Consider the following 25,262-nt stretch of genomic DNA (forward strand, 5'->3'; position numbering starts at 1 on the left):
AAAGTTTCCATCTGCTTTGGAAGTACAGCACTTGGAATTTTTTCCCATTGATGTGATATTTCAGTGAGACTTTTCCAAGTGACATTAAGTTCCTTTCCCAAAATGTCTAAGTGTCTTGTGTCTGTGTTTCTTGAAGTTTCCAGGGTCTACCCTAGCAGAGCTATCTAACCACTTGACTATTAAAACACCTCCAAAGTGATGAGATTTCTAGACAGTAAGTGCTGCTGGCTAAGTTAAACAAGACCAGAAAGATCAAGGATTGATACATTTAGTTTCCTTCATTTTAAAAATTACTTTTGATAAGCACAGAGACTTCATCAGTTCCTTTTCAGACAACACATTTTTCTCTTCACAGGCATCCAAGATTCAATATTTTTTTAAAAAGTATATATTTCATTGCTAAAAAGAAAACGGACAAGTTTTCTGACTTGAATTCAAGAACTCCACTTCATCCACTGGAGTTACAATCCAACCCAATATCTTATCAATAAATTTCATCCTTAACATAGTGCCACCACACACACCTCAATTCCCCTGGTACATAATAATCATAGAATCGTAGGAATGGAAGGGACCTCCAGAGGTCATTTAGTCCAGTCCCCTGCACTCATGACAGGACTAAGTATTATCTAGACCATCCCTGACAGGTGTTTGTCTAACCTGGTCTTAAAAATCTCCGCTGAGGGAGACTCCACAACCTCCCCAGGCAATTTATTCTAGTGCTTAACTACCTGACAGGAAGTTTTTCCTAATGTCCAACCTAAATTGCCCTTGTGCAATTTAAGCCCATTTCTTCTTGTCCTATCCTGAGGTTAAGGAGAACAATTTTCCTCCCTTCTTGTAACAACCTTTTATGTACTTGAAAACTGTTATGTCCCTCCCCCCACCCATTCTTTTCTTCTCCAGATTAAACAAACCCAGTTTTTTCAATCTTCCCTCATAAGTCATATTTTCTAGACCTTTAATCATTTTTGTTGCTCTTCTCTGGACTTTCTCCAATTTGTCCACATCTTTCCTGAAAAGAATACTTTCCTGGATACAATACTCCAGTTCCTAATCAGCATGGAGTAGAGCGGAAGAGTTACTTCTCGTGTCTTGCTTACAACACTCCTACTAGTACAACCCAGAATTATGTTTGCTTTTTTTGCACCAGTGTTACACTGTTGACTCCTATTTAGCTTGCAATTCACTATGACCCCCATCATCTCTTTCCACAGTACTCCTTCCGAGGCAGCCGTTTCCGATTTTGTATGTGTGCAACTAATTGTTCCTTCCTAAGTGGAGTACTTTGCACTTATAGATTCAAGGACTGGAAGGGACCTCGAGAGGTCATCGAGTCCAGTCCCCTGCCCGCATGGCAGGACCAAATACTGTCTAGACCATCCCTGATAGCCATTTATCTAACCTACTCTTAAATATCTCCAGAGGTGGAGATTCCACAACCTCCCTAGGCAATTTATTCCAGTGTTTAACCACCCTGACAGTTAGGAACTTTTTCCTAATATCCACCCTAGACCTCCCTTGATGCAGTTTAAGCCCATTGCTTCTTGTTCTATCCTTAGAGGCTAAGGTGAACAAGTTTTCTCCCTCCTCCTTATGACACCCTTTTAGATACCTGAAAACTGCTATCATGTCCCCTCTCAGTTTTCTCTTTTCCAAACTAAACAAACCCAATTCTTTCAGCCTTCCTTCATAGGTCATGTTCTCAAGACCTTTAATCATTCTTGTTGCTCTTCTCTGGACCCTTTCCAATTTCTTCACATTTTTCTTGAAATGCGGTGCCCAGAACTGGACACAATACTCCAGCTGAGGCCTAACCAGAGCAGAGTAGAGCGGAAGAATGACTTCTCGTGTCTTGCTTATAACACACCCCAGAATCATGTTTGCTTTTTTTGCAACAGCACACTGTTGACTCATATTTAGCTTGTGATCCACTATAACCCCTAGATCCCTTTCTGCCGTACTCCTTCCTAGACAGTCTCTTCCCATTCTGTATGTGTGAAACTGATTTTTTCTTCCTAAGTGGAGCACTTTGCATTTGTCTTTGTTAAACTTCATCCTGTTTACCTCAGACCATTTCTCCAATTTGTCCAGATCATTTTGAATTATGACCCTGTCCTCCAAAGCAGTTGCAATCCCTCCCAGTTTGGTATCATCCGCAAACATAATAAGTGTACTTTCTATGCCAATATCTAAGTCGTTAATGAAGATATTGAACAGAGCCGGTCCCAGAACAGACCCCTGCGGAACCCCACTTGTTATACCTTTCCAGCAGGATTGGGAACCATTAATAACTACTCTCTGAGTACGGTTATCCAGCCAGTTACGCACCCACCTTATAGTAGCCCCATCTAAATTATATTTACCTAGTTTATTGGTAACAATATCATGCGAGACTGTATCAAATGCCTTACTAAAGTCTAGGTATACCACATCCACCGCTTCTCCCTTATCCACAAGACTCGTTATCCTATCAAAGAAAGCTATCAGATTGGTTTGACATGATTTGTTCTTTACAAATCCATGCTGGCTATTCCCTATCACCTTACCACCTTCCAAGTGTTTGGAGATTATTTCCTTAATTACTTGCTCCATTATCTTCCCTGGCACAGAAGTTAAAAACAACTCAGGAAACTACAGACCAGTTAGTTTATTTCCCTTTTTATAGATGGGCACTATATTTGCCCTTTTCCAGTCTTCTGGAATCTCTCCCGTCTCCCATGATTTTCCAAAGATAATAGCTAGAGGCTCAGATACCTCCTCTATTAGCTCCTTGAGTATTCTAGGATGCATTTCATCAGGCCCTGGTGACTTGCAGGCATCTAACTTTTCTAAGTGATTTTTAACTTGTTCTTTTTTTATTTTATCTGCTAAACCTACCCCCTTCCCATTAGCATTCACTATGTTAGGCATTCCTTCAGACTTCTCCGTGAAGACCGAAACAAAGGAGTCATTAAGCATCTCTGCCATTTCCAAGTTTCCTGTTACTGTTTCTCCCTCTTCACTAAGCAGTGGGCCTACCCTGTCTTTGGTCTTCCTCTTGCTTCTGATGTATTGATAAAAAGTCTTCTTGTTTCCCTTTATTCTTGTAGCTAGTTTGAGCTCATTTTGTGCCTTTGCCTTTCTAATCTTGCCCCTGCATTCCTGTGTTGTTTGCCTATATTCATCCTTTGTAATCTGTCCTAGTTATTTTTTATATGACTCCTTTTTATTTTTTAGATCATGCAAGATCTCGTGGTTAAGCCAAGGTGGTCTTTTCCCACATTTTCTATCTTTCCTAACCAGCGGAATAGCTTGCTTTTGGGCCCTTAATAGTGTCCCTTTGAAAAACTGCCAACTCTCCTCAGTTGTTTTCCCCCTCAGTCTTTATTCCCATGGGACCTTACCTATCCGCTCTCTGAGCTTACCAAAATCCGCCTTCCTGAAATCCATGGTCTCTATTTTGCTGTTCTCCCTTCTACCCTTCCTTAGAATTGCAAACTCTATGATTTCATGATCACTTTCACCCAAGCTGCCTTCTACTTTCAAATTCTCAACGAGTTCCTCCCTATTTGTTAAAATCAAGTCTAGAACAGCTTCCCCCCTAGTAGCTTTTTCAACCTTCTGAAATAAAAAGTTGTCTGCAATGCAGTCCAAGAATTTGTTGGATAGTCTGTGCCCCGCTGTGTTATTTTCCCCAACATATATCCGGATAGTTGAAGTCCCCCATCACCACCAAATCTTGGGCTTTGGATGATTTTGTTAGTTGTTTAAAAAAAGCCTCATCCACCTCTTCCACCTGGTTAGGTGGCCTGTAGTAGACTCCTAGCATGACATCACCCTTGTTTTTTACCCCTTTTAGCCTAACCCAGAGACTCTCAACACTTCCGTCTCCTATGTCCATCTCTATCTCAGTCCAAGTGTGTACATTTTTAATATATAAGGCAACACCTCCTCCCTTTTTCCCATCTATCCTTCCTGAGCAAGCTGTACCCATCCACACCAACATTCCAATCATGTGTATTATCCCACCAAGTTTCAGTGATGCCAACAATGTCATAGTTGTATTTATTAGCACTTCCAGTTCTTCCTGCTTATTACCCATACTTCTCGCATTTGTATATAGGCATCTAAGATACTGGTTTGATCTTTCCTCCCAGTTTTGTCCTGACCCTCCTTTCTTCTCTGCCAATATAGCCCACGCTCCCTCTCGTTTCTGACCCATCTCCCAGGTCTCCATGTTCCCCACTTACCTGCGGGTTTTGCTCACCTGTCCCCGTTGAACCTAGTTTAAAGCCCTCCTCACTAGGTTAGCCAGTCTGTGTCCAAATAGGGTCTTTCCCCTCCTCGAAAGGTGAACGCCATCTCTGCCTAGCAGTCCTTCCTCGAATAGCATCCCGTGGTCTAGGAAGCCAAAGCCCTCCTGGCGACACCATCTTCGCAGCCAGGCATTCACCTCCATGATGCACCTGTCTCTGCCCGGGCCCCTACCTTTGACAGGAAGAATCGAAGAGAATACCACCTGCACTCCAAACTCCTTCACCCGTACTCCCAGAGCCCTATAGTCACTCTTGATCCGCTCAGTGTCACACCACGCAGTATCATTTGTGCCCACATGGATGAGTAGCATGGGGTAGTAGTCAGAGGGCTGGATAATCCTCGACAATGCCTCCGTAACATTTCGGATACGGGCTCCCAGCAGGCAGCATACATCCCAAGATGAAATGTCAGGGCGACAGATGGGCGCCTCCGTCCCCCTCAATAGAGAGTCTCCGACCACCACTACCCTACGTTTCCTATTCGCAGTGGTGGCAGCAGACCTCCCAGCCTTAGGGGTACGAGGCTTCTTCTCCTTTACTGTAGGGGGTGATTCCTTCTTTCCTGTATCAAGAAGAGCATAACTGTTACCTATTACCATGGCAGGAGGGTTCGGAGCAGCGGTGGGGCACTGCCTGCTGCCAGAAGTAACCAGCTGCCAGTGTCCACCCTGAGCCATCTCCTCCTCCACCAGTGGTGTATCAGCAGTCCTGTGTACTGGGACAGCTACCTCAGCTGTCTCCACATGGACACTGTCCAGGAATTGCTCATGGATTCGGATGCTCCTCAACCTAGCCACCTCCTCCTGTAGCTCTCCCACCTGCTGCCTGAGAGATTCCACCAGCAGGCACCTTTCACATTGGATGGTCCCCCCAGCCTGGATATCAGTAAGTGGAAATTGCAAGTTAGTGTCTCTGCAAAACCACACCAGGATCTGGGTAGAAGCATCCATGCTCAGGCGCACTGTCTGGCTACAGGCGTAGGTGGAGGAGACAGAAGCAGTACTGGCACAGGTGTTGTGGGTCTTCCTAACCATCGTAAGCCTCCCTCTGTCAAACTCCTGTCTGCAGCCCCCTGTCCTCTGAAAGGGTTGTTTAAGCAAGAAGTTTTGAATGTAGTTGGTTTATAGGTTTTAAGGGGAATAAAGGGACAACAGATAGAACCAGAAAGGGACCCTCGCCCCCTTCCCACTCCCCTTCCAAACTCCCTTGCGAAACTCCCTGTTAGCAGTCCCTGTTTGCAAAAGCTCCCTGGTCGCTTGTGCGCTGCTTTATAAAGCCCTGGCCTGTATGAATGCCCCGCCCACTGATTAAGGCTCAGCCACTTACCAGAGGCTTCTAGCTTTCAAACCTTCCTTTGAAGCTCACAGCTTCCAACTGCCAGCCACAGCACACGGTCCTTCAAACAGCCAAACAAACAAACAGACTGTCATAACTATAAAGGGAAGGGTAACAGCTCTCCTGTGTATAGTACTATAAAATCCCTCCTGGCCAGAGACTCCAAAATCCTTTTACCTGTAAAGGGTTAAGAAGCTCAGGTAACCTGGCTGACACCTGACCCAAAGGACCAATAAGGGGACAAGATACTTTCAAATCTTGGGGGGGGGGAAGGCTTTTGTTTGTGCTTTTTGTTTAAGGGGTTGTTCGCTCTTGGGACTGAGAGGGACCAGACATCAATCCAGGTTCTCCCCATCTTTCTAAACAAGTCTCTCATATTTCAAACTTGTAAGTAAAAAGGCAGGCAAGGCGTCTTAGTTTTATTTTGTTTTCTCAACTTGTAAATGTACCTTTTACTAGAGTGTTTATCTTTGTTTGCTGTACTTTGAACCTAAGACAGAGGGGGATCCTCTGAGCTCTTTAAGTCTGATTACCCTGTAAAGTTATTTTCCATACTGATTTTACAGAGATGATTTTTACCTTTTTCTTTAATTAAAAGCCTTCTTTTTAAGAACCTGATTGATTTCTCCTTGTTTTAAGGTCCAAGGGGGTTTGGATGTGTATTCACCAGGAGTTGGTGAGAAGTTTCTAAAAGCTTCCCAGGCAATGGTGGCAGCAGACCAGAACTAAGCTGGTAGTTAAGCTTAGAAGTCCTCATGCAGGCCCCCACACTTGTACCGTAAAGTTCAAAGTGGGGATACAGCCTTGACACAGACTGACAAACACAAGCTCAGCACACAGCAAGTAATCCCCAAACACAAACAAACACACGCTACAGTCACTTACCCCAAAAAGGTGCTGTATTGCTCCTCCTTCACCTGGAGAACTCCCTTGTCCTTATTGAATTTCATCCTATTTATTTCAGACCATTTCTCCAGTTTGTCCAGATAATTTTGAATTATAATCCTCTCCTCCAAAGCACTTGCAACCCCTCCCAGCTTGGTATCATCCGCAAACTTTATAAGTGTACTCTCTATGCCATTATCTAAATCATTGATGAAGCTATTGAACAGAACCAGACTCAGAACTGATCACTGCAGGACCCCACTCGTTATGCCCTTCCAGCTTCACTGTAAACCACTGATGATTACTATCTGGGAACAATTTTGCAACCAGTTATGCACCCACCTTATAGTAGCTCCATCTAGGTCATGCAAGACAGTATCAAAACACTAAAGTCAAGGTATACCACATCTACCGCTTACCCCCTATCCACAAGACTTCTTACCCTGTGTGACAAAGTTCCTCCTCTATCTTGGTGGGTCCTGTGCTTATTGGCGGATTTTCTTGCCTCAGAGATTCACCATGTGGGTTGGGGAACAGCCCAGAGACCTTCCCCTCTGGAAGAACCCACAGTCCAGGTCAATTGGGAGGTTTGGGGGGAACCCGGGCCCGCCCTCTACTCCGGGTTCCAGCCCAGGGCCCTGTGGACTGCAGCTGTCTATAGTGCCTCCTGTAACAGCTGCATGACAGCTACAACTCCCTGGGCTACTTCCCCATGGCCTATTCCAAACACCTTCCTTATTCTCACCACAGGACCTTCCTCCTGGTGTCTGATAACGCTTGTGCTCCTCAGTCCTCCAGCAGCACACACTCTCACTGTCAGCTCCTTGCACCTCTTGCTCCCAGCTCCTCACACTCGCACCACAAACTGAAGTGAGCTCCTTTTAAAACCCAGGTGCCCTGATTAGCCTGCCTTAATTGATTCTAGCAGCTTCTTCTTAATTAGCTCCAGGTGTCCTAATTAGCCTGCCTGCCTTAACTGGTTGTAGCAGGTTCCAGATTACTCTAGTGCAGCCCCTTCTCTGGTCACTCAGGGAACAGAAAACTACTCATCCAGTGACCAGTATATTTGCCCTCTACCAGACTCCTGTACCCCACTGGTCTGGGTCTGTCACACCTGTCAAAGAAATCTATTTAGTTGGTTTGACACAATTTGTCCTTGACAAATCCATGCTGACTGGTACATATCACTCTTTATCTTCTAGGTGTTTGCAAATTGATTGCTTAATTATTTGCTCTATCATCTTTCTGGGTACTGAAGTTAAGTGGACTGGTCTGTAATTCCCCAGGCTGTCCTTATTTCTTTTTTTATAGATTGCACTATATTTGCCCTTTTCCAGTCCTCTAGAATCTCTCCCATCTTCCACGACTTTTCAAAGATAATCGTGAATGTCTCTGATATCTCCTCAGTCAGCTCCTTGAGTATTCTAGGGTGTATTTCATCAGGGCCTTGTGACTTGAAGACATCTAACTTGTCTCAGTAATTTTTAACTTTTTCTCTCCCTATTTTAGCCTCTGATCCTACCTCATTTTCACTGGCATTCACTGTGTTAGATGTCCCATCGTTACCAACCTTTTTGGTGAAAACCAAAACAAAAAGAGTCATTTAGCACTACTGCCATTTCCACATTTTTTGTTACTGTTTTCCCCTCCTCACTGAGTAATGGGCCTATCCTATCCTTGGTCTTCCTCTTGCTTCTAATATGTAATAATGTATAATAATATTTCCTTTTCAATTTTGGGTGACTCAGGAATGTGAAAATAATTAACTATTGGCCTTCTACCCCATGCAATCAATTTTAGATTCCTACAGCATGGATTAATAAAGGGCCAATTCTCAACAAGGTATTCCCCCTGTTAGGTCCATTATTATTGGTAGGGGACATTCTTGGAGCAAAGGGAGCTATACAGCTGATAAGCAATGAGTGTAAGTGCTGTCATCTGAATTTAGCAGTCAGCATTTTGTGACTATGCTTCAACTTTCCCCACCCCCCTAGGCGCCAACTTTTCCCAGTGCTGGTGGGTGCTCGGCCCCCCTCCTTGCCCCCGGCCCCACCCCGACTCCACCCCTGCCCTGCCTCCTCCCGTCCCTGCCCCACCCCCATTCCAACCCCTTCCCCAAAGTTCCTGCCCTAACTCTGCCCCCTCCCTGCCCCTATTGGACCTCTTCCCCAAATCCCTGTCCTGGCCCCGCCTCTTCCCTGAGCACACCGTATTCCTCCTCCTCCCGCCTCCCTCTCAGCGCTTGATGCCACGAAACAGCTGTTTTGCGGTGGCAAGCGCTGAGAGCTATGGGGAGAAGCGGGGAAGGCGCGCTCAGGGGAGGAGGCGGAGGCAAAGGAGGAGGCGAGCTGGGGCGGATGGGTGGGGCAGGGAGCTGCCAGTGGGTGCAGAGCACCCACCAATTTTTCCCTTTGTGTGCTCCAGACACAGAGCACCCATGGAGTCGGCACCTATGGATGGAGTATGTGATGAGAAGAGACATTATGATTGACTTATTAATGTGAGAGAGTTTTCTCAGTTATCCTCTTACCACAAAAGGAAACCAAAGTCAACTTCATCTTTAAAATGTATGCAGATTCTGCAAAACCTTTGGATTCAACTCCTATTGTACTCAATGGTACTTCCTTATGCAGAAGATTTGCAGGATAGGGTCTATAAAAGGGTATTTCTTATTTTTTTTATCATGTAGAGAATCTTTAAATACTGACAGCATGTACCATTTGGGGCTTTTGAAGACACAGAGGTGCACAATGAGTCTGCTTAATGTTAAACACAAGGGCTTCAAGGAAACCTTACTGCACCACTGAGTACTGCAGTGTTATACTAACCAAAAAATGGGAGCTTCTGGGATGTTAAAAGAAAATGCAGAATGAACAGTAGCCCTGTTTATGAACACGACTAGAAAAAGTAGAAAAATGCAGGCAGAGAGAGAATCATGTTCCCAACTGATTTTAGATACAGAACAGGCCCCAGTTCAGACCTACCATCAAAGCATCCACACAGGGCCGTCTTTAGGCATACCCAAAATACGCAGCTGCGTAGGGCACCTGAAAATTTGGGGCACCACTGGGTCTGAGTGTCTCCCCCTCCCCCCCACCCCTCCAGCTTTCCTATCCCTATTCTGACCCTTCCTGCAGGCTCCCACAGCTGGCTGCTGCAGCCTGGTCACTCTTACTCCAGAGGGGATCTAGTAAGTTAAAAGTGAAAAAGCCTCCAGCCTGCCAGACCTATTAGCACAACATTGAAACTGTTAAAGAGCCTTTCAAAGGGTAATGAAGCCATTTAACAGGCATTTGCCAACCCCCAGGTATATACTGTCAGTTTCTGAATTTACTAACAAAAACAGTTGTGCATTACTGTAATATTTACTCAGAACATGTTAGTCTACAGGACCTTAGTTTAAAATTTGCTTTCAAAATATTTCATTAGTGAGTTGGTGAAGATTATAAAATCACATCTCTAAAAAATCCTTGCATAGATTTTTAGATGCACAATCATCTTTAGCCTTAAATGTTTGGATCTTCAGACATATAGTTTTTTAAATAAACCCTTCAAAAGGCCACCCTTATCTAAAATACACATTTTAATTTTAATTACTATAGTAAAAAAAAAAAAAAAAAAAAAAAAAAAAAAACTTGCTTTCAAAGTCATCCCTGTCCATCCCTTTTTCCCTTCACCGACCCCCCCCCCCCCCACACACACACAGTTGAAGAGAGCCCTTAAAGGGACAACACCCCTTTCCTTTCAGATAGCTGGACAAAGTTTCCCTTTCCTTCCTTCTGACTATCTGATGAAGTAGTTTTAAGAGAACCCTCCAGCAAAATCAGTACCTTAGTAAAATATCAAATCCTTTGTTATGGCTAAAATCTTTGGAAACTTATTTTTTAAAGTTGGTGAAATTTCATAAACATGTCTATTGTTAGGGAGATCACACAGAGTCAATTAGTGTTCCCTTTTTCTAAAAGCAATGAACATTCTTATGAACACACTAAACCTCTGTGACTGATTAATTTAAAATAATGTCTTTATGGAGTTGAATATATAATAATCTGGAATGATTACTTTATGAAGGCTTAAGAGTACATTTAAAATATAAAATCAGTTTAGAAATACTGATTAAGAAAATGTAAAGCAGAGAAGAGCTGCATCATGTATTCCATAATATTTAATGTTGTATTCAGGAAGACAGCTGACTCACCCTTACTACAAAGTTTTTGCAAATACATGTCTGACAAATTTCAGGGCATATCAAAAAACCTGTGACTGACATTTTTTATTCCCAAGTTTAGTGCTTTTAATTAGGTACCTTCTGCATGTCCATTCTGCATGAGGGAGAGAGTACCGGGGTCTCTGCAGGGAACTGACTCCCCACCACCCTGAGGTGGGCTGGGCGTCTCGCTGTCCTTTGATGCCTCATCCACCCCCGCACCGGGCTATGAGCCCGGGCTGACTTCAGGCATAAGGGCACTGGTTTAATAATACTGCGTAGGGCTCCATAAATCCTAAGGATGGCCCTGCATCCACAACACATAAAAATGAGAGGGAAGAAATCTCAGCACTTGTCTACATGACACCACAGTCTGGTCTATGGGAGTGTAAATTGTAGAGAACTCTAAAGTGTTCCCCATATTGTGACAGATTTATGTTACCAATCTGTCTGAGGCGTCAAGTGATTAGGCTGAGGCTGCAGGATTGTTAGGGGAGGAGATGAAGGAGCACACTAAGTGACTAATTTTAAAGCTTTATTAATTAAATAACAGCGGTGAGTGCTGGGTTTTTCCTAGGTCACTCAAAGGAAGGAAGAAAGCATTAGTGCCCAAGCCCTCACCCATTTTCATACTCGCACACATAACCCAAGGCTGGCCAAGCCTGGGTGTAACATAAGAAGAAGAGGGGGAAGGGTGGACGAGAGTTCTGATCTGTGCACAGGCCATCCAGGGTCCGCTGTTGATCTCCGACTTGCTTCAGCTCTCGGATTAAACCCTGGGTTTTTCTGGGGGCATTTTTGTCCAGGGATCCTCGTCTCCCGTGCTTTCTGTACCAGTGCAAACTGGCCTTCTGTGGCTCCCTTAGGTTCCCCAAAACACACTGGCTTCAGGGACGCAAGACTGCAAAGGCCAGTGAGTTAAAAAAACAATCTTTCTTGTTTTACAGGTCTGTTTTGTTCAGTTCTCCTTTCCCATGGGTTTTTGGCTGTTTGGCAGCAGGGAGCTTGTTTGTGTGCACTGGCCTTGAGGGGCAATTTCACTCCTTATCTTCGAGCCTAGCTGAATCATCAAGTTAACCCATTCCTTACTCCCTTCCGCCTCTCGCAACCTGCAAAGGAATCTTTCACTCCACACTCACACCTCCAAACCTTCCCAAAATCCTTTCCAATGCATGTAAAAGCATTAGCAATATACAGTGCTGGTGCTTACCCAGGGGACCCCCTGGGGGCAGCTTTATTGTGACATTCCCCCCTTGACCCTGAATCAACATTCTGTATTGAGGGGTCACCACTTAGGTTTCCACCCTCCCTTCGACACCATGGCCAGTGTTACCGTTGGCCTCCTGCACAAGCAGCAATATAACCCAAACAAAATTATTAGGGCAGCAACAATTGCATACACAAGCCAGTAATGGCTTCTGGCTTTATTAGTAACATAGCATAACACATTCCCTTCTTGACATAGATGCCCCATCCGAATGGCGGTGGCAAAGGCGGCTTTCTCCACATTGAAGATGTGCTGCAACTTTGTAAAGGAGGAGGCATTTATCTGGAATACGGTGAGTTGCTCCTGGATGTGCATCAATGGGAGAAAAACATTGGGCGTAATCCATGAAAAATTAAACACAATATAGTTAGAAATATTAAAATTGTGGGCCAATGCACGGAAAAATGTTGCACCTGAGAGTGTAACAGCAAATCAAGGGGCACCCTGGGGTAGGTGGTCCTTCAGACACACGCAGCGGTATTGGTAAACATATGTGCCTTAGTGGGGGCATATCCCGATGCCTCCCCTTTTCAGCAGATGTGTTGACCCACCTCATAAAAGCAGCCTGGCATTGCTTTTTTTTTTTTTATACACACATTATTTGAGGGGGCTTTGTAGGCCATAGCTGCCAGGTGTTGCCCAAGTAATACGTGGTGCCACACTTCCAGGATGATGCGCTGCAATTGCCCCCTTGCCAATGGACAAACCTTTTATACCATGGCCAATTTTGGATAATGGTAAAATTAACAAAGGAGGACAAAAACATCGGAAACACAAGGAATTTTATAAAAATATGCCACCATGTATACATTGTATTACAATGAAGGATTTTGAAGGCTTGAAGCAGCAGGAGCAATTTTACCACTTTTGTTTGCGGTGTTCCTGGGCTTTCGCTATTACTGCCTGTTCTGTTAACAAAGCAAAGGAAAGAAAAAGGACAATGGAAATGCACCTATTAGGGAAACTGAGACACACACAAACTTTTTAAGCCATTAGTTGTCCCGTTACAGCCCACCCTGGCTTCTGTTATGGATGTTGTTTGCCTGGTTTAGGAGGTTACAACAACGATATTGCATTTAGGGATTAATACTTGCTATTGCCCGCCAAAGGGACTTTTATTTCGCTTCAAACCACCACATGAGGAACAGAGTCTGCCCCTTGGGGGTCCATGGGAGGGTCCGGGGCCACCCACCAGATATTTTGCTGTGGCCCTGCTCTGTTTATTTGGACTATGCATTGCTTTTATGGCTCCTCCCCTCCAGCCTTATGCCACACTGTGGCTTGGGCCCCAGCACTTGCTTGAACCAGGGAGAGGCTTTGAAGGTACTTTCCCTCCTCATAATTATAATTATCCAGATAATCCCATGAGCAGATGGAGACCCGGATAGTCCAGGCAGATGGCAGGTCCACAACCGAGGCCCACGACGCCATGACCGGGAACCTAGGGAGAAGCATATGTTTTGAGCTGATCGGCATGCGCCCATTTTAGTTTACCTGGTAGCTGAAGTTCGTACACTACTGGGGAGATGCGATTTACAATGGAGTACGGACCCACCCTCTTAGTGTTCAGAGTGTGGGCTGCCTTTTTTTAGCTTTTGCAACATTACTTTGTTTTTAATTTGCCATTTTTAGATGTTTTTAATGACGATTTTTTTACACTTGGCCTTTTTTTAATTTAAAGCGGCCTTTACGGCTTTGCGGGTTTTACATAGGTTTTTTTTTTTTTTTTAAACTGGGCAAAGCTGAGACTTTTTTGGTTGTGGCAAACAGTAAATGTGATTATTGGTAAACACAGTATTTACATTACATTTACATTTGTTTACTAGCGGGTTGCTAACACTAACACTTTTTTTTAGGAATTAACACACACATTGCCCATTATACAGTACTTTGGTTTTATTATTTAATCTATTTTATATACAAGATTTCAGTAAAATGTTTTTACTACAGGGCTTTGGAGCAACAGGCAAGGACAAGCGCACCCACTTTTGGAGGAGTTTACTTGGTACAACCTCTGGTGTTCAATAGCTTCCCTCCCTCCCCAGCCCACTGGCTCGAGGTCTGGGGTAGCCAGAAGGATTTTATGTGCCATATAAGGAGTGGGCTAACTTTTAATATTTTTGCTTTTAGAGCTTGTTGGTTATGCGTTTTTAATAACATTTTTTTTTTTTAATTATAAGGTTTGGCCTTACTATGCTAGAAACACACTGCATTTATTTGTATTGATAAGTATTAGACAGTGATTTTTTATTTATTTTTTTGCTTTAGCAAGTATATTAAAACCTTAGTATTTTTTGATATTACCCAAAATATTTTGTGTTTTAAGGTGGACAAAGCAAGTATTTCCATTTTAGTACATTTTATAGCTATAGCAGTATGTTTTTTTATTTTTATTTGTTTTTGTATTAGGCTGTTTTGTAGTTGGGACAGAGACCTTAATTTATTTTTAATTACCTTTAGGTATAAAGTATTTATAATTTTTGCTTTAAAACCATTTCCCCTAATATGGTATTTACTACCTGAGGATTTTTTTTGCAGTATTTTTTTTTTTTAAATACACAATAGTGCTAGCAACAAGACAAACACCACAAGACAAAACATAGAACACAAAACAATTTTTATTGCGACTGTAGATTTATGGTATTTTGGGTTGCTTTTTTGCTGGTATTAGCTTTTTTTGATTTTTTTGTAAGACAAAAAAATGTTTTTACCCCTTGGAGGGTGGCAGATTATTGCTTAATATATATATTTATAAATACCTGTGCTGATTGCAGGCAAAACAGAGGAATTACCCCCATATTTTTTTGTGTTTGTTTTATAGGCAGGCCAGGTTTTAATGGTTTTTACCTTTATTAGTTAGGTAATTTGCATTAACCCAGATGCTTTTTGGCTTGCTTTTGGATTCAAAGCCATTAGCAGCTTAGAGTTTGTTTTTAAAGGGATAAAACTCTGGTAAAAGTTAATTGTGATTACTTTTAACTTTTGCTTTTAAAACCTACAAAAATTTGAAAAAGAAAACACAACCTATTGTTGCTTTCTTTGGAGCCCGAATAGGATTTTAATTATGTAGCATGGTATGTTTGCAATTTTTTTTACCCCTTCTACAATATACACTGCACATGTTCTGGGGAAAATGCACATTTTTTTACACTGTTTTGTTTTTATATACTTGTATATAGATTACATTTTTTTATATATTTGGGGCAATTAAGTTTTAATAGAACCCCCCTTATATTTTTTTTAGAAAATCTGACTAAATTGTTTATAGTTAAATATTTTAGTTGGATAGTTTTTTTTGTCTGGATTATTTAGTATTTTTTCTTCAGAATGGCTGCAAAGAAACCAAGAATTTTTTATAACACTTTTTAAAAAATATTTTTACCAAGTTTCACTGCTTTTTTTTGTGCCTTCGCTAATTTTTAATATCAGAGGGGTAGCCGTGTTAGTCTGAATCTGTAAAAAGCAACAGAGGGTCCTGTGGCACCTTCTGTTAGGCTTAAAGGTGCCACAGGACCCTCTGTTAATTTTTAATAATTACTTGCTTACTTTTTAAAATGATACCTTACTTAACTTAGTACTTAAAATGGTAAAATCTATTTTGGAAAATTCAAATCCCTATGTCTGCACTTACTCCTTTCCTTACTCCTGCCACTATGCCCTCAGGGCTTCCAACCTGTTCTTAATTTTTTGTTGTTGTTGCTGCCTGCCTGCTTGTTTGGGGCCAATTTTGTGTTGTTGAACCCTTTTCATGAGCACAGGCTTGGGTTGCTGCCTGGTTAGTAATTTGTTTTTAGTTGCTTAATTTTTACTAGCTGCCGGGTACACACTTCTGCCCTTTTCCCCAACTTTTTTTATTTTATTTTGACAACATTTGGTACCACATTGCCACTGCAGTTTACATCAATCCCATAGCTGCCCCTAAGTTTTTAGGCTTCTGTCTCTCATACTTGGCATACAGGTTTAACTAATTTTGCCAAGTATGCACGCTTTTCTGAAGCTTTGCCATGGAACCCCAGGGATTGTACCCCACTTTGGTGAGGTTCTTACCCCCCTTTGAAAGAGGCAACAGAGTCACATCCCTTCTTGTCGCCCCTTCCATGGCATGGGCATCAAGTCCACCAGCCTCCTGTGACACCAGCGGGTCAGGCAGCGGGACTCCCGTGTCCGAGCTCCCTAATGCCCATCCGTCCAGCCTTGAACCCATTGTTGATGCCATCACCCACGACTGCGGGACTTTCGAGTCTGCAGTTGTACCCTTCTGTTTCCTGAACATGTCACAATTCGTTAGTACAACTTTTAAGGTTTTTTTAGTTACTTGAGATTTTACGCTGCCCATGCCGGCACCGGGGCTTACAATGTTAACCCAGCCTGCGCCAGAGGGAGAAACGCTAAGCCTTCCCCTGTATTACTCAGCCTACCACCACCGAGGGTCCATACACCAAATATAAAACCCTTCCCGGGCAGAGCGAGAAAGCCTAAGTTCTTCTTTTATGCTTAGTTATGCTACGGCTGAGGGTGTATGCACCAAGGATTTTTTTTGGGGGGGGGGGGCTTGGAGCAGGGATTTTTGCCTTTTTTTTTTTTTTTAATTGCCCCACCCTATTACAACTGGGGGTATATCCACCTGCAGCTATGTCCCCCACCGCCCAGAGTGGACCAGGGTGAAGAGAGGAATGCTAAACCACTTTTTGTTTTTTAGCCCTGCAACGACTGAGGGTGGGCATACCTTTAATTATAAAATCCTTAACATGAAATACCAACAGTACCGGGCAGAGGAAACATGAAATACCAAGGGCAGAACAGTTGGTGCGCTCAATATTTCATTGTATGAAAACAGACCTCCAATCCACTTTCTAAAGCATAAGAGTCTAATATTGTTGTTGTTAGAGAAGGGATGCCTGTTGAAAACTTTTACAGTCTCTATATCATACCAGCAAACCAACAAAAGGTTACACCTTGTATAGCATATGAAAGGTTATTTACTATAAGATTACACATGTTTTTAATGCTCTGTAGTTTCTTTGCTTAGCCCTTCCTATTTTCTGTCAAGCTATAGGCTATCAACACAGGAGGAGGAGAATCATCAATCAGTTTTAGAAATACTTATATAAAACTTCTTGAAGTAGATCAAGCATGACATTATGGATGAGTTATGTCAGGTCAGTTGTGAATAATGTAAACACTTTCTATGACTACCTTAATGTAAATTTGTTTGTCTAGTAGCATTGCCTCCCTCCCTGATTATTGTAATGAGAAACAAGGAGTGCATTAGGTACAGTAATTGAGACTGAAATATTTCTAGATAAACACTAAAAAGAACTTGGGGAGCTGGATTCCCCCCCCACCCCCCATTTTTTTTTCTAATCACTTTAACTTAATTGGAACTGGAAAGGGAATTTTAGCTGCATTCACCATATTATTTTTTATTAAACATAATACTGAAGACTTGCTAAACTACCCCCTTGTTTCAAAAAGCTGACTTATAAATCCTATTCGCTAATGGACTGTTAGACCCAAGTGACTAACATGGAAAACATAATGAGAAATGGAACTACAATACTAAAAAGGACAAAAAATGAGGTTACTGTGACATCAAATGGTGAGCAAAAATGAACATCAGATAGGCACAGCTCTAGCAAGGAAATGAAAATGAAATATTCCAGCAAAGAGTAAGTGTCATCTTCAAATAGTCATGCTGTAGAGGAGCAGACTCACCCCTGTGGCACCTCCTGCTGGTGACTTGTGGGAATTAGCACAATCCAGCCTCCAGAGCACCCTCTGCAGGCAAGTGGTCCACCTGTCCTCTGGCCCCCATGTCCCTCCCAGTACCCTTGTATCTGGGGTGCTGCCCCCTGGCAGTACACCCCTCAGTACCAGGGTCTCCCCTCCCTAGGGAACCCCCACCCACTATCCCTACCTCACCTCAGAATAAGGCCACTGCCAGTCACCAACTAGCCCCCGCTCCCTGGGGCTGACTGCAGTATAGGCCACTCATCACAGGCAAGGAGGGTTTGGACCTGCTGCCTTGACCTAGCCCTGGGCTGCCCTTTGCAACCCCCAGTACTCCCTTGGCCTTCTACTAGGCCACAGCCTAGGGCTTTCCAGACTGGAGCCCCCCTACCTTTCCCCAGCCCTGCTCCACCCAGGTACTCCATCTCAAGCTTGCTGCAGCCAGACCCTTCTCCCTCTAAAGGCAGAGAGAGACTGCTGAGGGCCTGGCTCCCAGCCTCTTTATACAGGCCAGCTGAAGCCTGATTGGGGCGTGGCCCAGCTGCAGCCACATCCCCCAATCAGCCAGTGTTTTTAGAGCTGCAGCCCTCTGCCAGGACTGTGTTAAGCCCTTCCTGGCAGAAGCAAGGTAGCCATCCCTCTACAGAGTGTGCTTAGGGGCCTCTGGCTGCCTTGCTGGCTGGAGCTCTCCTTCCTTCTTCTCTCCGGCTGCCCTGATAGCTGGAGCTCCTTTTTCTTTCTTTTCCTGGACTACTGCTGCTGGCTGGAGTGTTCCCTCCCTGGACTGCTGTTGCTGCTACTGCTGCTGAGCGTGGGGCCTTGCCGGCCAGCCCCCCCTCCCCACCACCTCTGGAGGGAGAAGTCAGGACCCTGTCTTCACCACCATTGCTACCACCTGTGAGGGGTCCTTCCTGCCTGGCTGTCGAGGTTGCTGGAGCTGCTACCGCACTTGCATTTGTCTTGGGGAGCTGCTGGAGCCTGGAGGAGGAAGAGGACTAAGTAGACCATCGGCTGCTGGGGGAGCGCACAGGACTCTGGAGACCACTGTGGAGGGGGCCATTCAGGACTGAGTAATTTTCAAACTGTGCTCTAGTGGTGGGGGTCTAGACTGTGTCTGTGGGGACACAGGGGTTGTGGCGTGGAGCCTGAACCCTGGTCCATGTGTGTCCCCCCCCCCCCTGTGATGATGCGGTTCTGGCGGGACCCAACTGAGAGTGCCAATTCAGGACAAATTGCTAAAAACAGGGCAATCACAGCCCAAGGCTGGGGTTTTTCCACCTCTAAGGCAAACCAAACCAGCCAGACTAAGAGGACTTTGGTCTCACCCCACTGGCTAACCACAAGTCTCACAAGCAATTCCCTCAGACACTCGTTTCCCAGTATCAGCACCAGTGCCACTCGTTATGGGGACAAATGGTTATGAAAACCAATACCCCAGAAAAAGAAGAGAGGTTCTCCTGATCCCATAGGACCAAGCCCCAGACCCAGGTCAATATACAAATCAGATCTTACCCACAAATCACGCTGTTGCCAATCCTTTAGAATCTAAAATCTAAAGGTTTATTCATAAAAGGAAAAAGATAGAGATGAGAGTTAGAATTGGTTAAATGGAATCAATTACATACAGCAATGGCAACGTTCTTGGTTCAGGCTTGCAGCAGCGATAGAATAAACTGCAGGTTCAAATCAAGTCTCTGGAACATCCCCAGGTGGGATGGGTCCTCAGTCCTTTGTTCAGAGCTTCAGCAGTAGCAAAGTCCCTCCAGAGATAAGAAGCAGGATTGAAGACAAAATGGAGATGAGGCAGCAGCCTTATATAGTCTTTTCCAGGTGTAAGAACACCTCTTTGTTCTTACTGTGGAAAATTACAGCAAAATGGAGTCTGGAGTCACATGGGCCAGTCCCTGCATACTTTACTGAGTCTGAAGGCATATTTGCCTTTTCTCAATGAGTCCATTGTATAGCTGATGGTTCTTAATGGGCCATCAAGCAGGCTAGGCAGAGCTAACACCAGCTTGTCTGGGACGTCACCCAGAAGCATAGCATAAGTTTGCAATACAGACAGCATAGAGCCAATATTCATAACTTCAACTATAAAACTGATACACACATATAGACAGCATAATTATAACCAGTAATCCATAACCTTGTCTTAGACACCCCATTTGACCCCCTTTATACAAGATTTGGGTGCCACTACAGGACCTTGGTTGCAACAATGATCTATATGGTCCCAGATTATATCAATAATGTCACACCCCCAACGCAAAATTGATGCAGGAAGGGATGACACAAACATCCCTGACTGCATCCCAAGAGCTCCCCATCTTTGGGTCTGTCTCACTACAGCTAGTATTGGGTTAGAAGTCATACCAGTGTATAACAAAAATGGTTATCAAAGTCATGTTCAATAACATGATTGAACCTCTTTACAAACTAAAGGTAAGACTTAGTTAGAACAATAGTGGATTGGATCTGCTCTTGCAGCAGGATTCCTGTATGTCTCACGTGATCTTGCCAAGAGCTAAAGAAAACAGCTACTTTATCCATACAAGCTCTGGCAAATATTTGGAACCCAATTAACATCAAGTTAATGTAGATATTAAGGTTGTTTATAGTACAGGAATCTTGGCATTTAGCCATGAAAGCAATATGGTAGTGTGCGGCATCGGCAGCGGCGGGCGACAGGGTGACCTCCGCTGCTGCCACGTCCTTCGCCCCCTCCGATTCTGGGGGAGCCGCCCCAGCCGGCAGGAAAGGCCAGGGCAAAAAGAAAGGAAAGAGCCCCGCTACGAAGACTGGGCCCTCCATGGCAGGGGCTGCGCCCACTGCCGCAGCCCCGCCACCGGCCGCGGCGTCCCTTCCCGCTGCTCCCTCCACCAGCTCTGTGGGTGCCCCTCCCCCGGCCCCCAGGGCGTATGCCCAGGTGGCGGCGGCCCCCCCGCCTGCCAGTACGCCCTCTCATCCATTCACCGCCTCTGCTTCCATCTATAGTGGCCTGGGCCCCTTCCCCACCTTGACTAGGAAGCATGGTGTCCGTTGCCTCCTGGTGCCCGCCTCGTCCCACGTGGAGACCTACGTGCGGGGGTTGGCGTGGGTGGTGGGGCCCACGGCCATCGTGACGGCCTCCAAAATGTATGGCAAGGTTGTCTTCTTCCTTCCCTCGGTGGCCGCCGCCCAGGAGGCGGTAGAGAAGGGCCTGGCGGTGGGGGGCGTGTTCGTCCCCCTGGAGCCGCTGGAGGATCTGGGTGTCCGTGTGGTCCGCACCTCCGTTCCTCCTTTCCTCCACAATGTCGTCCTGCTGCCCGCCCTTTCTACCCTGGGGAAACCAATTTCCATCGTCAGCCCTCTCTCGCTCGACTGCAAAGACCCCGCCCTCCGTCACGTCCTCTCGTTCTGCCGGCACGTGCAGCTCCAACTGCCGCCGGCGGCACGTGGCGGAGAGGCGCTCGAGGGGTCTTTCCTGGTCCCCTATCAGGGGGCCCATTACCGGGTGCACTACTCCACGGGGGAGGCCCGGTGCTACCTCTGCTGGGCGATAGGGCACGTCCGGAGGGACTGCCCCTTGGCCCGGCACGGAGGAGTGTCCGAGACCCCCGAGCCCCGGCAGGGCGCCAGCCCTACCACTGCTGGCATCCCTGGTTGCCCGGTACCCGAAGCCGCCCCTCTTCCTTCTCGGACCACCACTGCTCCCTCTTGGGCCCAAGGGGTACCTCCCCCACCATGCCCAGACAAGCGGGAGAGCCCCGCCTCTGCTACGTGCATTGTGGCGGGGCCTGTAGAGGAGGGTGCGGTGGGGGTGTTGCCGGGCACGGGAGAGGGCCCTCCCCAGGGGGAATCCGCCCCCCCTCCTGCTTCCCCATTGTTACCTCCTCAGGTCCTCGAGTCATCATCTCTGCCCCCCCACCCAACCCCTGTCACCCAGCCCGCAGACAATGCCATGGAGGGCTGGACCCTAGCACAGGGAAAGCGGGGCAAGCGGAAAGCTCGAGCTCCGCTCCTGCCATCCAGTGTGGAGGCCCCCCAGAAAACCAGGAAGGGGGGCACTGCTGCCGAGCCCTCCGCCTTGCCCGCGGGTGCATTACATCTACCGTTGCTGGCTGGGGAAGGTGTGGCACCACCGGAGGATACCACCATCCATCCTCCGCGGTCCCTCCTCATGGAGGCCCCCGTTGAAGCCCCTCCTGCTCCCTTGCCACCTATACCCCCTGCGATGCCTGAGGCAAGCGTCGCCTCGGGTGCTAGCGGGGAAGACCCCGGGGTGGTGTGAGGTGAGCTCCCTTCTATCTATGAGGAGATCGAGGCCCTGGGTCTGACCCCGGTTACCCAGGGGGAGGACGACCCTCTGCCAGCGGGCCTCGATCTGGCCGACCTCACCCCAGCCCCCCTTTGTCCATTTTCCGTGCCCCTAACTACTGCTCCTGCCTTAGAGGAGCCCCTGGACTCTTTGACCTGCCCGGCTGCGGGTGACACCCCACAGACGGCTGCCGAGCCTGTTGAGGCGACGGCCGATGCCACGCAGCCGGGACTTGTGTTACCAGGGGTATCCCTCGTTGGCGTGGGGCAACCGAGTTCCTTCCCGGGTGGGGGCACTGTTGAAGATTATCCACCTCCTGCTGCTGTGGCTGTTCCACCTGCCGTAGAGCCTGAGCCCGGCATCTCCGGGGACCCCCTCCCTAACCATCAGACCCCTGAGCCCGACCGCGAGTAGCCACCTTCCAGCAGTCCAGCTCCTGGGGCCCAGGATCCCGCCTCTGTCCCACTTCCCGACCCTACTCCTGCCCCCGGCCCTGCCCCTACTCCTGACCCGATTCCTATCCCCTCCACCTCCCGCGATGCCATTGCCGCCCCTGGGGATGTCTCCTTCTCTTTCCCGAAGGATGACCCCCAGGGAGTGGCCTTTGTGTTCCCCAGTCCCGACCCACTAGGGGCTGCTATCCTCCCTCCGCCGCCGCCCCCCATTGAGCTGGGGTCTGAGGCGGGCTGTGTGGCGCCGGCCCATCGGGCACCACATCGAGGGTCCACCCCTTGCCTGCCCGTCTCGGTGGGCCACGGGGCCGTGCCAGGAGCCCAGCGGGGGATGACCAGAAGCCAGTGACCCCACCCCCCCATACGCTGCGAGAAGAGCTGCGGGAGTTTTTAGAAGACGTCCGTGGCTCCCGCAATAAGGTGCCGCTCGCTCTCCAGTGATGGGGGGATTTCCATCAGATCCTCCGGGCCGCGAGGGCCCTCATGGGGGAGGGTAAAAAGACCGGGAAGCAGGGTGCCGCGGCTTACCAGTGGGTCCGCAGCTTCGGTGATGCTTTGCTCACCTTTGGGGTGGGTCACGGTTTGCTGCATGGCCCAATGGGGGCCGTGAGCATCCCTGCTGGCGAGGATCCCCCCCAGCCCTCCTCATGCCACCTATCACCTTTGCAACATTGAACACCCGGGGCTGTAGGGTGGGTCTCCGCAGGTGCCAGGTGCTCTCCTTCCTTCGGGAGGGGGGGTACTCTACGGTTTTCCTGCAGGAGACCCACACGGATCCGGCCGCCGATGACAGCTGGCGGCTGGAGTGGGGGGACAGGGTCTATTTTAGCCATCTCACAGTTTGTACGGCTGGAGTGGCTACCCTGTTCTCCCCCGAACTACGGCCCGAGGTGCTGGGGGTTGCCGAGGCTGTGCCGGGCCGCCTACTGCACCTCCGGGTCCGCATGGAGGCGCTTGTGGTCAACCTTGTCAACGTCTATGCCCCGACATCGGGCCCGGAGCGGCTGCCTTTTTTTCAGCAGGCGTCCGCCTTCCTCGGCTCCTTGGATCCTCATGAGAGCCTGGTCCTGGGTGGGGACTTCAATGCTACCCTCGAGGAGCGGGACCGCTCGGGGACCAAGCAGTGCCCGGCCGCCATGGACGTCCTCCGGGAGATTGTGGAACATCACCCAGACGATGTCTCCACGTTCACCTATGTCCGGGTGGAAGTCCATCGGTCGTGCCACTTCCAGTTGGACCGCATTTACTTGTCACGCTTCCATCTTTCACAGGCCCACTCCGATGTCCGGCCGGCCCGCTTTTCGGATCACCATCTAGTCACCGTGACGGCCTGTCTCTGTGCGGAGAGGCCGGGACCGACCTATTGGCATTTTAACAATAGCTTGCTGGAGGATGTGGGCTTCGTGGCGTCCTTCCGGGAGTTCTGGCTGGTGTGGCGAGGGCTGCGGCATGCCTTTCCCTCGGCGCGGCAGTGGTGGGACCTAGGAAAGGTGTGCGCCCGGCTCTTCTGCCGCGACTACACCCGGGGCGCCAGCCGACGGAGGGATGCGGCGATAGAGCAGTTGGAACGGGAGGTCTTAGAGCTAGAGAGGCGTCTGGCAGCCAGCCCTGAGGATCCATCCCTTTGCAGAGCGTGCCGGGAGAAGGGGGAGGAGCTCCGGGCTCTCGACAACCATCGGGCCCGGGGTCCTTTTGTTCAATCCCGCATCTGCCTCCTTCGGGAGATGGATCGCGGCTCCCACTTCTTCTACGCCCTGGAGAAAAAGAGGGGTGCCAAGAGGCACGTCACCTGCCTCCTGGCGGAGGACGGCACCCCCCTCACGGATCCAGTGGAGATGTGCGAGAGGGCCAGGGCCTTCTACGCACACCTTTTCTCCCCGGATCCGACTGACCCTACCGCTTGCAGAGTGCTCTGGGACGGACTCCCGACGGGCAGCGCAGGCGACCGGGACCGGCTAGAGTTGCCTCTCTCTCTGGCCGAGTTCTCGGAAGCCCTCCGCCGCATGCCCACCAATAAATCTCCGGACATGGATGGGCTGACCGTGGAGTTCTACCGCGTGTTCTGGGACGTCCTCGGCCTGGACCTCGTCACCATCTGGGCTGAGGCCTTGCGGAGCGGGGTCCTCCCTCTTTCGTTCAGGCGAGCCGTGCTCACCTTATTGCCGAAGAAGGGGGACCTCCGCGACTTACGGAATTGGCGTCCCGTCTCGCTCCTGAGCACGGACTACAAAATCGTAGCCAAGGCCATCTCACTGCGGCTGGGGTCCGTGCTGGAGGACGTGATCCATCCAGATCAGACCTACATCTTCCCGGGTCGTAGCATCTTTGATAACCTCTATCCGGTCCGGGATCTCTTGGAGCTTGGGTATAGGGATGGTCTGTCGTTCGCCCTCCTGTCCCTGGATCAGGAGAAGGCGTTCGACAGGGTGGACCACGGGCTCCTGGGCACTCTGCGAGCGTTAGGCTTCGGACCCCAGTTTGTGGGTTTTCTCCAGGTGCTGTACGCTTCCGCGGAGTGTCTGGTCAGGCTCAACTGGACCCTGACCGAGCCGGTCAGCTTCGGGCGGGGAGTGCGCCGGGGTGCCCCCTCTCGGGCCAGCTGTACGCTCTGGCGATCGAGCCCTTCCTCTGTCTCCTCCGCAGGAGGTTGATGGGGTTGGTGCTTTGGGAGCCGGAGCTGCGGCTGGTCCTGTTGGCGTACGCCGACGATGTGTTCCCCCTGTGGTCCAGGACCCGGGCGACTTGTTGCGGGTGGAGTCTTGCCAGACCGTGTACTCGGCGGCCTCCTCTG

At 47.9% G+C, this 25,262-nt stretch overlaps 1 protein-coding gene across 1 annotated transcript in view; it reads right to left on the bottom strand.

Moving 5' to 3' along the window:
• Positions 1-20,839, bottom strand: part of LOC135873830 (ATP-dependent translocase ABCB1-like) — a 114,052-nt gene extending 93,213 nt beyond the window's left edge. The window contains 2 exon segments of the mRNA XM_065398443.1: positions 13,320-13,433; positions 20,802-20,839. Of these exon segments, the coding sequence (XP_065254515.1) occupies positions 13,320-13,433; positions 20,802-20,839 (152 nt within the window).
• Positions 20,840-25,262: the final 4,423 nt, after the last annotated feature.

The sequence above is a fragment of the Emys orbicularis genome, chromosome 2, assembly GCF_028017835.1.
Source record: "Emys orbicularis isolate rEmyOrb1 chromosome 2, rEmyOrb1.hap1, whole genome shotgun sequence".
Taxonomy (NCBI): Eukaryota; Metazoa; Chordata; order Testudines; family Emydidae; genus Emys; species Emys orbicularis.